Raw genomic sequence first — 12,610 nt, 5'->3', positions numbered from 1 at the left:
ATGCTCACTAATTAGAAAGTTAGTTCAAAGCGAAGGTAGAAATTAGAAGGAATATTAATAGTTAAGTAGGAAATAAAGTTGCTTTATGAAGACCAATAAATTATATTTTAAGAGTAGATATCATTAGATGATATTATGAACTCCAGAAGAGGAATTAGGTATATAGACTAAAATATTTATTTGACAATTTAGAGGTGTTTGGTTATTAATTAAAAGTTCCAGAATGTAGCAGTGATAGACATCAGAGAACAGAAGATTGAGAAATAAATAGAATCCTTTGCGATAGCACAGCGGTAGGGTGATTGTCTTGCGCGCAGCCAGCCCAGCCGAGCCGGGTTCGATTCTTCCGCCTCCAAAGCCTGGCAAGCTACCCGTGACACATTCATATTCAACATGCCAAACACAGTAACAACAAGTCTCAAAATGGAGACATTACTGGGCCTGCTCGAGCAAATCGATGAACAATGGGAGGACAGTGTTTGTTTGTTTGGACAGTTATGCATATAATTCTAGTTGGTATTTTTATAGAAATAGTCTCAGAGACAAATTAAACATATAGGATCTAAATAAAGCTCTATAATCCTGCTGGTATTATATTAGTTTGGGAGTGTTATATATCTTTCAGGCAAAAGATGAAATTTTCTTCTAAGACAAATTTAGAGTATCAGTTTTCATTCTATGAGAAAACTTTATTAATCTACAGAGGTTAATGTGACTGAAATTATTAAATTACTTAATAAATACTGGTGTAGCATGATTTACGGTAGTGTTACTGTTGATGCATTTGGTATGCAAAGTTTCTGCCATTCCACCACACCAAAGTATCTATCTTTACCACTGTTCTTAGTGGTAAAGATAGATACTCAAGTCTTATACTCTTATACTCAAGTCTCCTTTCTCCTATGGCGTTGCTAACCTTTGTTCTGTTGTCAGAGTCTAAGGCTTTGTGTTAGTTATCTTTTGCTGATTCCCTTTCTAAAATTTTTATTAACTTTTAAGCACTGACTTAGAGTAGTGTTTCTAATAGGGTTTTATAGGTACAACATTCTAATATCACACCCTCCACCAGAATGCCCACTTCCCTCCCTCACTTCAGCTTATCCCCTTCTCTAGCTCAGATCTCTGGACTAGCTCTCAGGTTCTATTGCCTTTGGGCTTTGGTTATTTCCTTACTATTTCTCTTTGTATTCCACATATATAAGATTTCATTCTGTAGCTGGCCCTCTCCTAGCTAGCTTCACTCCTGATACTTAACCATCTCCATGTGGCAGCTAGTTAAAATTTAACTGTGAAACTTAACTAACTCCTAAGTGGATCCTTAAGTATTGTGTGTTAGATTAGCATATAAACTTCATGTGTTTCTGAAGTTATAGAACAGCTTAGCGAAGGTCATTTGGGGTCCCCTGATGGCCTGTGTCTTTTCCTCACTGGTCTTGTTCATCTGTGTCTGACAATGTCTATGAATTCACTGTCCTTAGAGACAGGTGCTCTCAATGACCCAATGTTGAGAACAATGAACTTCACGGTCTGCCTCTCCTTGCTGGTGCGTGCTGCTCTTTATCCATCTTGGTGTTTGTTTTTGTTTTGTTTTAATTTTTAATTCTTGGGCCATGTGAATTGGGTGAGAATTTCTCTTCCCCCGATTCACTGGCCACATACAGCTTGATAAGAACTGCTGATTTTGGACATAGGTAATAATAGGTCAAAGAGAGGCTGCCCTCCCTCCCTATGTGTGCATAGGGTCAAAGAATAAGTTACATGATGTATATTTCCTTTGTAAGTGTTTGGTGGTTTTACCCACAGGAATTTTAGTTGTATGTCTATCTTTCATGTAAGTGTGGTTGGGGGTGGAGAGAGGTAGGTGAGGAGGGAGTGAGAATGTTTGGGCTACAGCTAGTCATGGCCAGGGATTATTTCTGGCTATGGCCCTTGACGTGACTCCTGGCAGTACTCAGAGGGACCATATGTATTGCCAGGGATTTAAACTGGGTTTGTTATGACAAGTACCTTAATCCCGATCCTATAGGTAAGATTCAAAATGATCAATTATATTAACTAGATTAACTGGCACCCTTTCTGTCCCTCTGTTTTTACCATAACAGTAGGAAAAGGCCGAGTTTCATATTTTATTGCTGAATAGCATTCAGTTGTTCATATACATAATAGGTTTTTTAACTCAGTTATTAGCTATTGTACACCTGGGTTGTTTCCATTCTAGATTATTGCAAATAGGTGTGCATATATCTTTTCAAATTGTCATTTTTCTTTCCTTATAGTAGATGCCAAGGAGTGGAATTGCTGGCTCATACTGTAATTCTGATTTTTATTTTGTTATCAAGTTCGTCTGGGTTTCTACAGAGGCTGAACTAGACAACTATCCCAACAACAGTGAATAGGGATTTATATATGGCCATACTAATCTGTTCTAATTGTCATTAGTTCCTTCCCACTTTGGGTTAAATTTGTCTTCCTTTTACTAATTCTTGAAATGTGAAGTTAGGTTATTTAGTTCAACCTTTTCTTTATTCCTAATGTGAATCTGTATTGCTGCAAACTTCTCATGGAACTGCTTTGCTGTCTTCTGCAGATTCTAATAGCTTGTGTCTTCATTCTTATTTGTTTCCTGGAATCTTTGTTTTTCTTAGTCTCCCGATGTTTTAATTTTTTCTTTCATGGTTAATTTTTACTTTCATAGCATTGTGATCTGCAAAGAGACAATGCAATTTCTATACCTCTGTGGACATTTATGTCCCAGCATGTGGTTTATCCTTTATTACTGTTCCAAGTGTCCAGGAAAAGAGTGTGTACTTGTCTTTGAGGAGGTGGGAAATCTTTAGCATATTTGTTAGTCCCAAGTTTTCCAATTTCTCATTTAGAAATGTTGTTTCCTTACTGATTTTCTGTCTGATCTGTTTGATGATGATAATAGGTTGCTAAAGTCTCCTACTACTGTTACATTATCCTTGGGTTAAAAACCTTGCTGCTCTTCCATTTGGTGCATATATGTTGTTAAGGAGTTAATCTTATTGATATATGAGTCTGTTAATCAGTACTATTCATTCCTATCTCTTACTGACCTCTTTTGTGTGAGTCCTATTTTGTTTGATATAATTTAGGTCCTCCTTGCTGTTTTCAGATACCATTTTCTTGTATGATTAGTTTCCAGTCATTTACTCTGACCTTTTTTATTGTTGAGTTCATATCTCTCTGTCTCTCTGTCTCTGTCTCTCTCTCTCTCTCTCTCTCTTCTCTCTCTCTCTCTCTCTCTCTCTCTCTCTGTCTCTCTCAGAAGCAGCAGTAGGTGGGATATTTTTCTCCATTCCATTTAGCCACTCTGTTCCTTTTGATCAGGCAGCTTTATACATTGACATTTAAAAGAAATACTGACATAAGGAAGTTACTGCCATTTTTCTATGAGACTTTTGAATATTTTTCAGACTGACATTATTTCTTTGATTTTTACCTAATTTCTCTGTTTGCAGTTTGAGTCAACTGTTTTTTTCTTTTTGGGTCACACCCAGCAACGCTCAGGGGTTACTCCTGGCTCTGCACTCAGGAATTACTCCTGGCGGTGCTTGGGGGACCATATGAGATGCTGGGAATCGAACCCGGGTCAGACGCGTGCAAGGCAAATGCCCTACCTGCTGTGCTATTGCTCCAGCCCCATTGAGTCAACTTTTGATGTGATGATCTAGTTCCATTGTTATTTTTTCTACATATTGTTATTTTTCTTCTATATTTTTACATCTGAAGTTCTTAGCTTATTTTCCCTTGCAAATCTAAAGCAAATGAGTCTCAGGTGCATTCTGGAAATTCCTTTTATTACTCTCTCCCATTTTGTATTTTGTGTCTTATTCTGAGTGACACCCCCTTCCCTTTTTCAGAAGACCAGTTAATACTTCTTGCAGAGCTTATTTAGTGTCAATGAGTGCCTTCAGCTATTGCTTATCTTAAAGTGTTTTATCCCTTTTTCAAATCTGAGTGATAACCTAGAGGAATAGAGAATTTCTGGTTGGAGATTCTGCTTTTCATGTCTTTGAATATACCATTTCATCAGTTATTTTGACCCAGAAAAATTTTATAATGCTTTGACTTGTGATCCATGATTCGTTCTGCTCTCTGTCATCATGGAAGGGTAATACATAATGCTGTTTTACTTTAATATGAAATGAATTAATTATCAAAAATATCCCAAGAAACTTCTATGTAAATTAAATTTATGGTATACTATATTTAGTAAGTTCCAAGACACGTTTAACATTTTGGGGAGCTGGGGAGATAGTATAGGAGTTAAGGCACCTGTCTCGCATCCAGCCAACCATGGTTTGATCCCTGAACTGCATATGGTCTTCTAACATTGCCAGAGTTCATTCCTGAGCACAGATCCCTAGGAATAGCCTCTGAGCACTGCACACAAACCCCCCAAAAGATACTTTACTATGATCAGTGGGGTTTTTTTTTTGAGGGTGTATCATAGCTTTAATTGTGTTTTTTCATTGTTACAAAGCTTAAATGCAAATGAGTATCATTTACATAAGACAAAATTCAACAATAGAAACATTAAAATTTAGAGACTGTCAGCCAGGTATTTTATTTTATTTCTATATTTTATTTGATTATAATATTGATCTAGTTTTTGTTTGGCAACTTCTCTTTACTAAACAATGAGTTTATATATTTAAAGTTGATCTTACAATAAAAAACAGTGGAACTGGGAAAGAAAGAAGGAATTTGTAGGTACCTTCTTCATCTTAAATTATATTCGGTAAATGAATAACAAAATTTATTTTCTTATAAATGTGTGGAAATACTAATAATTCTTGTGAAGGTATTGTGAATTGATGATTTTTGCAATAAAAGATGCATTTCTTTAATCAGAGACATACATGAATACATGCTGTAGTATGCTTAGCACTACTATCTTCATTGTTCTTGGCAGTGAAAGGGAGTATTTTTTTAAACTTGAAACAATGCATATTAATGAAAATTTACAATTCTTTTGATAGCTTTATTGCATGTACAGACTGTTTACAGTCTGATTACACTTTGCTGTTTTCTGATTCTTTGCTAAGAAGATTTAAATTATTGAATTAGTAAACATAGGTCGATAGTCCACTCATTGTGCCTGAAATTGCACCTTCCTGTGGAAAAAGTCTAAAGAGCTAGCTGCTTTGTAATACGAGGGCACAATAGGTATTTATAAAATGTTGAGTGTTATATCTTTTAGATTAGCGATTTTCAGCAGCTGCTCCACTGACATAAAATGTAAAAGCATAATCTGGGTCAGGTAGATAACTCAAATGTGAAGCACGTGCCTCGAATGTGTGAGGCTTTAAGATCAATCCCCTGCACTCAATGCATGCCCCCACTTTAGCACCACCTGGTATAGCTCTGATGATCCCAGCATACCATTAGGTGTAGACTTGGTAGGCTCCAACAGGAGACACCAGCACTGAACTGTCACACCTAGCGTTGCTCAGTATCCCTAGGATTGGCTCATGGGCTTCAAAGCGCAGCCAGAAGTTATTTACAGCTAGTCTGGTACACAGTGCACAGATTAGTAACAGTCTGCACATGTAAAAAGGTTGAAAGCACTGTTTCAGATGATTAGGAAATAAATTAGCTTATAGTTTAAGTGATTATCTGAGAATAGACTGGTGTCATAGTTACTCATGAAAGTAGAATATATACCGAGAACTGTATGGAGAATGATGAGAGCTCCTCAGTCCAGTTTGAATATTACTCAACACCCTAACTTTAAGCCATACAGCTTACCATAGAAAACAGATTCAGAGACTGAAAATACTTCTAGGGATGTAAAGGTGATTCAGCAGGCACAACTGTAACAAGTTCACATAAATCAGTTAGCAAATCAACAGTCTCTTCTTTGAAATCATATAGAAATCAAGTCATATCTATTCTTGTGTTAATCAGTTTTAATAATAGCTCAATAGCTAATCCTTGAAAGACTGAAGCAAAAGGTATAGTGAGGGGGAAATGCAAACTGATGATGTGGATTTTTTTTCCTCTAGTAGCTGAAGGTTAAATGGGTAGCAAGCAGAATGCCTTAAACAAGATTGGTATATTGATTAAAACGCTGATTTAACAGCTCCCTGTCTCCCTCTGGAAACCTGGAAAAGATAAGCCAGCTGCTGTCTAAGAGTGCTCATGTCCACTGAGAACACACTATCTATCATCACAATATGGTGATGAGAGGTGTTTTATGTTTGTGTTAATTTCCCCCACTAAATCAGTAATTATTACAATCCTGTCCCTGCTGTTTACCCTACAGCTGTTTTTCCATTTGTCGAGAGAGCGGGTGTTCTCTGAGGACCGCACACGTTTCTATGGTGCAGAAATTGTGTCTGCCTTGGACTATCTACATTCTGGAAAAATTGTGTATCGTGATCTCAAGGTAAAAAAAATGTAATCAAAATTTGTTTTTGCATAGACTACAGGGACAGACATGAAGTAATTACAAAGTTAAACAGTTTGAAGAAAAGCAGATTTAGTTGAGAAAAAAGGAAATACTCCGAATGTATTCACTGCATATGACAGGAAATTTTTTATTCACTGGTAGGTTTGTGTTTCATTTGTGTCCAGGATTCTCTTAAGAAAAAAAAATGTGTGACTGCTCTCACAAAATATAATATACCAATATCATAGTTTGTTTCTGTATTATAAGAATATTAATATATGGTTAAATGTCAATTAACTTGACAAGTAACATTTTTAAAATTGCTTTTGTGATTATATCCTCTCATCCTTATGTATGGAGAATATATTAAAATAAGGTTATTTGTTAGAAAATTTTGATTATAGATACTAACTTTTTGTTAGGTTTAAATACCTGAGCATCTTAAAATATATAAATTTTATTAATTTTTCTTTCTATTTTAAAAGCAGTATATTTGTTTTATCTCAATAGTGACTTTCTCTTAAGTTCTTTTCTATGATCCTGAAGAGTAGCTCAGGGATTTTAGACTTTTTAAAAAGAGCAGAGATTACATGTTTTATGTTTTGCTACCCATGCAATTTTTGTTGTAACTCCTTAGTCCTACCATTATAGAGTAAATGCAACTCAGATAATACATAATGAGTGTTTCTGGTGATGTTCCAGCAAAGCTTTGCTTACAGAGATAGGCAATATGCTAGATTTTATACATTTGCCATAGTTAGCAGACCCATGGAGTAATTCACAAAGATAGTAATAATTTTATCATATTTTTAATTCTATTGACCACTTAAGAAAATTTGTACTAAGGCATATTTTCAACAAATTCTTTGTGAAAATCTTACTTTCTTGAAAAGTAAATCACATAGTTACCTTGTTCTATTCAAAGGTGGCATAAAATTTCTCTATCAAGTGCTAGTTTTTTAAAATATGTAATTTGATTTGTAGAGATAGAAGTAACATGACTCTTTTGAATTCTCTTTTACTGAACTGCAATATATAGCTCCATAGTATACCATATAAAAATTGTAGTTATCCACTTAGGTCATTCCTTTTTAACACTTACGATTCTTTTCTTTTCTTTTCTTTTCTTTTCTTTTTTTTTTTTTCAGTAAGTTGTTAGGGCTTGATCCCAGGGAGCTCATACATTGTTGATTCTTAGACTACATGATTATTTAATTAGTTATCTAGATTATCTCAGTATCTTCCTATCACTAGTTATAACACAGATCTTTCTTACATCAAGGTGTTACTCCTTAAGGAGTATACTGAACTATGTTATTCAGGAGTATTTTATATGATTATATAATACATTATATATCTTTGTATAACAGCTTTATTTATTAAACTTTATAAGGAACTTTATAATACTGTATTTTTGAAAAAAATCACCTTAAGGTGCAAAATATCTGGAGTAAGGATGATCGACTAAAGGGCAAAAGTGGATTTGAGATTATTATTGTGTTCCGCCTGAAACTTTTTATGATCAGGTGTATGGTAGAGTTCAGCTTCCTTGAATCTGATGTTTGCCATGCCAAATAATCCTATGGTGTTTAGATTGTCTGAGATTGACATTTTAAAAATTAAAGCTACATGATTTGACAAAAGTTATGGCACTTTCGAGTTTACTTAGAAATAGCCCTCATCTACCCAACTCTACACCTCACTCCATTTTATATTTTATGAATCCGATCTGTAGGAGGTGAGGAAGATTTCCTGGGTTGAAGGATATAAGAATAATTTTGGAAGTACTCAGTAATATATCCAAAATACTAAAGCTGGAAGAAATTTTTTAGCCTAAAGTAACCAAGAAAATGCTTCTTTGGTTTTCAGGAATTACTTAATTTTGATAATTTTGCTCAACGTTATCCATTACTCATTTCTCATTAAGTAAATCAACTTACTAGTTTTATTGTTCCACCGTTCAATGGAATTAAGCTAAATTTATTAAACTGAAATATAAGGTAGCCGTGTTTTCTGTTAACTCTAGTAACATAGTTGCCATATGCATAGATCACTTGCTTTACTAGACAAGTGATTTCTAATATATAGCTTTAACTTAAAAGCCGTGTAAATGTATGACACAGAAATCATCATGAACATATACCAAGAAAAAGTCTTTAAAATGTATTATGCCAGATATTTAAATTTTATTAAGTGCTATTCATATTCATAGTGAGAAGGATTATGCCTAACATAATCACAGCCATAGGTGGAAATTTAGACAATTAGAACTAGTTTTTTAGGTAAAGTTCTTGAAGCATAGAAAGCCTATTAAATGAGTTGTACTAAAAACCATCTATTCTGCTTACTTATTTTGCAAGTGTAGCCTTTCTTTTCAAGATCTTTGACCATTCGAGAATAAACTGAATAGAAACCTCTGCTAAGGTGCATATAATAATGCTAGAATTCATAAAGAATCTAAGAGTTTATGATGGAATGAGGAATAGAAAGTAATATATAAATTTATGCTATATATTTTTGTTTGTTGTTTTTTTCAATCACTATGAATTGCAAAGTTAGAATAGTATTCGTGTTTGGGTTTCAGGTATACAGTATTGCAACACCAGTCCTAACACCAGTATTCACTTCCTTCATCAATGTTCCCAGTTTTTCTGCCCCATCTCAGCCTCCTCCACCCCAGCCTGCCTCTATGACAGGCACTTTTTTCTTTTTCTTTTTTCCTTCCCCTTCTCCTTTTTGGCATTTTGTTTTACAATACTGTTACTGATCAAGTATTATGCATATCATTTTATCTCCTTTCAGCACCCATCCCTCAACCAAAGTGACCACTACCATCACCGTCATAGTGGTCCTTTCCCTGACTTATTTCCCCTCTGCAGTGGCAAGCTTCCTGCTAAGCACCAACTTTTCTGCTCTTGTTTCTCTTGCCTTTTGGCATTAGTTTTTTCCCAACTGTTTCTTTGTACCCTATATATGAATGAGATCATATGTGTCTTTCCGTTTCTCTCTAAATCATTTCAACTTAGCATAATACTCTCCAGATCTATGCATGCAGTAACAAATTGCATCTTTTCTTATAGCTGAGTAGTAATCCATTAAATATATATATATATAATGTTATTTATCCAGTCATTTGTTCTATAATAACAGGTCTAGTTTTCTTCTTGATTAGCATGTTCAATGATGAATTTTACCATATATGTTAATAATATAGAAAGTGCCAAGTATATTTATGATATCTAAAATTCGATTGTGGCACAGAGAGATGGTCTCAGAATCTTTTACCACAGTCCTCCCAATTTTCTTCAGCTCCCTGATACTCATTTCAAATAAACTTTCATGCTAAATGGAAACAGTTTACTTGCTTCTCTTATCCAGATTCTGGACATATCCTCCATCTCCAAAATTATGCATATGCTGTGCAGAGCAGACACCCCTTAATATATTTTTACCCTGAGATAGGCTTTGTAATGTAAGACTGCGTTTGAAACTCTTCTAAAATAAGTACACAAGGGCCAAGGGTAGTGCATTGGTAGAGCACATGCCTCACATGTGGAGGCTCAGGCATAAAAAAAAAAAGAGAGAATAGTAAACGGAATTGTTTATTTACATTGCTGTGATAGCAGAACCCTTAGAAACAGTGGTTGTTCATTCCTTAGTTTAATTATAATATTAGGCATTAAAAATGGAAAGCGCAGGAGCCAGCGCAATAGTCAGCAGGTAGGGTACTGGCTGTGCACACATCAACCCGGGTTTGATTCTTCTAGTGTTCGTGAGGGTGAACAGGCTGTGACAGCTTTCACTCCATTGATCTCCAGGGTTGAAACTGATCTGGTTGATCTGGCTGATCTGATTCAAATCAGCCAGAACTGACTGACTGATCAGCCAGAACTAACTCAGAAGAGGACAGCCTTTCCCAAATACACCATTCTGTCTCAAGTATAGGAGTAGCTGCATTTCCCTGCTAAACTCTCTAAACAAGCTCTCAAGGAGTAATTCCTGAGTAAAGAACCACCCAGAGCGTGGCCCCAAAACAAAAAGCAAAGCCTTTGTGTGTGTTTGTGTTTGTGTGTATACACCTATATATGTGTATGTATATATGTATGTATATAGATATTTTAAAATTCTCATAACTAGTTAGTTTGGCAAATATACAACCAGAACTTCACAATCTATGTGCCAGAAATCAGTTATAGGCTTGTTCAAGCCATGGTCACCCTCAGGAATCCACAGATGGTCAGAGAGTGAATTCTAGCCTCAAGCATCCTGTCCACTGATCTAGGTATGCCCTAACCTGACATGCATTGTACATTTCATGTTTAATTGTACTAAGGACTTTAAAAGGTTGGTAAATAGTATTTTAAAGACAGGTAATACTTTTATCCTAGGCACCAGCAATAGTAGGAAGGAGCATAGTTCTTTTTTATCCACAAAGCACAGAAAAAACTATTTCTAAATGTAGTTTGGGGATGACCTCAAGGCTATTCCAAGAATACTTGGCAAACTGGACTGTTGTTGAATGCTAGATGTGAGGATACAGAGCTACTTGAGCCTGTAGTACTAGGGAATACCAGACCCACATACTGTGGTTCATTCAAGGGCTAGAACCAGCATTGCTCAAAGATCCTTGTGGTACCCAAGTTTGAATTTAGTCCCAGTGCATGCACAGCATGTGCCTATAACTGCTAAGCTGACGCCCTGTCTCCACTGTACATTTTTCTTTTTTTTTAATTTTTATTAGTGAGACACCATGAGGTACCACTGTACATTTTTCTTTGCTTCACTCTACCAACTGGATAAAACTCATTGCCTTTTTTTAAAGGAAATTCTTTATATTTTCCATATAGTCAGATAGATAGATAGATAGGTAGATAGGTAGATAGATGGATGGATAGATAGATAGATAGATAGATAGATAGATAGATAGATAGATAGATAGATAATAACTCTAGTATTAAGCCTTATTCACATATTAAATATATAACCTCACTCTTTTGTTAACCAGTGGATGTATCATTAAGCCTACACATTAAACCTAAACATACTGTCCTCTTTGGTGTCTAGATTTTGGAACTGAGACTAGTAAAATCAGTGTATTTAGAATACCTGAACAGTCAGTGACATTATTTAATTTCACATTTGTTTTGTTATTTTTGTTTAAATATAAAAAGAGGGAAAGTCAGGAGATTTAGAAGATCCAAAGGAAAATCATTTGTGATGATACTGTTTCTCCTTTACACAGTAGAAGAGTTCTTTAGAAATGTATGTGTGTAGGCAGGGTTATGGTTCATTAACAGTACCTGCCTTGTAAACATGAGGCTCTGAGTTCTGTCCCTGCTCTTACCTGGTTCACATGTGCTGAGTTCAGTCTCAGCAGCTTTGTTGCTTTAGACCTGTGGTTCTACAACAGGTTGTATCAACTGATGCAAGACAATCACCGGAGATGTATGAAAACACTGCAGTGAAAAGTATATGAGCACCATAGCCGGGGTGAGACTCTTGGAGAATAGTACAACCTGAATATGCATAAGTACCCCAAGAGTGTGACTCAGGTGATACATGTTCAAGTACTGCAGCTGGAGTATTTTGTGATTTACAAATCAGCCATTAAACCCTCTTTATTTAGGAAGAGAGCAATATATTTATGATATATTGCTTATAATTTAAACCTTCATTCAGTATCTCATTTAATTCTCACAATAGTCACACTGGATTGTTATGTTCCTGTGCTATTTAGTTTGAGTCAAGGCATATATGCCCATACCACACAGGAGGATCAAGCTTGAATTTACATTTAAGTCCTGTGACTTGACACCATACTCTTTATTTGTTTGCTCTCCCCTATCCTATTACTATGTTCCTCACCTCAACTCTCACAAGTTATCTAGGCTGAAATTATTTCTCTTTATATTATTTAATTTTTTAAATCTAATTTATAATACAAATGGAATGTTGTCTAACAAGTCTTAGTTTGCCCAGGACTTCTACTTAAGGGTAGAAACTGGTGTCCTTGCTTGCATCCAAGGCGCATCGTAAGATCTGGGAGGACAATTTATGTTCATCTCTTTAAACTACTGAGGGCAGTGGTGTACCTCAATAGTACAGGTGTGAGACCCTGGATTTGATACCTGGCACACAAAATCAAATTATTCCTTATCATGTCCCTAATGTATCTAATTCATGCTTCATCTC

At 35.4% G+C, this 12,610-nt stretch overlaps 1 protein-coding gene across 4 annotated transcripts in view; it reads left to right on the top strand.

Moving 5' to 3' along the window:
- The window catches only part of AKT3 (AKT serine/threonine kinase 3), a 349,070-nt gene that overhangs the window by 286,138 nt on the left and 50,322 nt on the right, over nucleotides 1-12,610 (top strand). For all 4 annotated transcript variants that reach the window (XM_056107283.1, XM_056107291.1, XM_056107275.1 and 1 more), the window contains one exon: nucleotides 6,293-6,415. In XM_056107283.1, coding sequence (XP_055963258.1) covers nucleotides 6,293-6,415 — 123 coding nt within the window. The remainder of the gene's footprint in view (nucleotides 1-6,292; nucleotides 6,416-12,610) is intronic.

The sequence above is a fragment of the Sorex fumeus genome, unplaced genomic scaffold (genome assembly GCF_029834395.1).
Source record: "Sorex fumeus unplaced genomic scaffold, SorFum_2.1 ptg000007l, whole genome shotgun sequence".
NCBI lineage: Eukaryota > Metazoa > Chordata > Mammalia > Eulipotyphla > Soricidae > Sorex > Sorex fumeus.
This window is presented reverse-complemented; position numbering and strand designations above follow the sequence as displayed.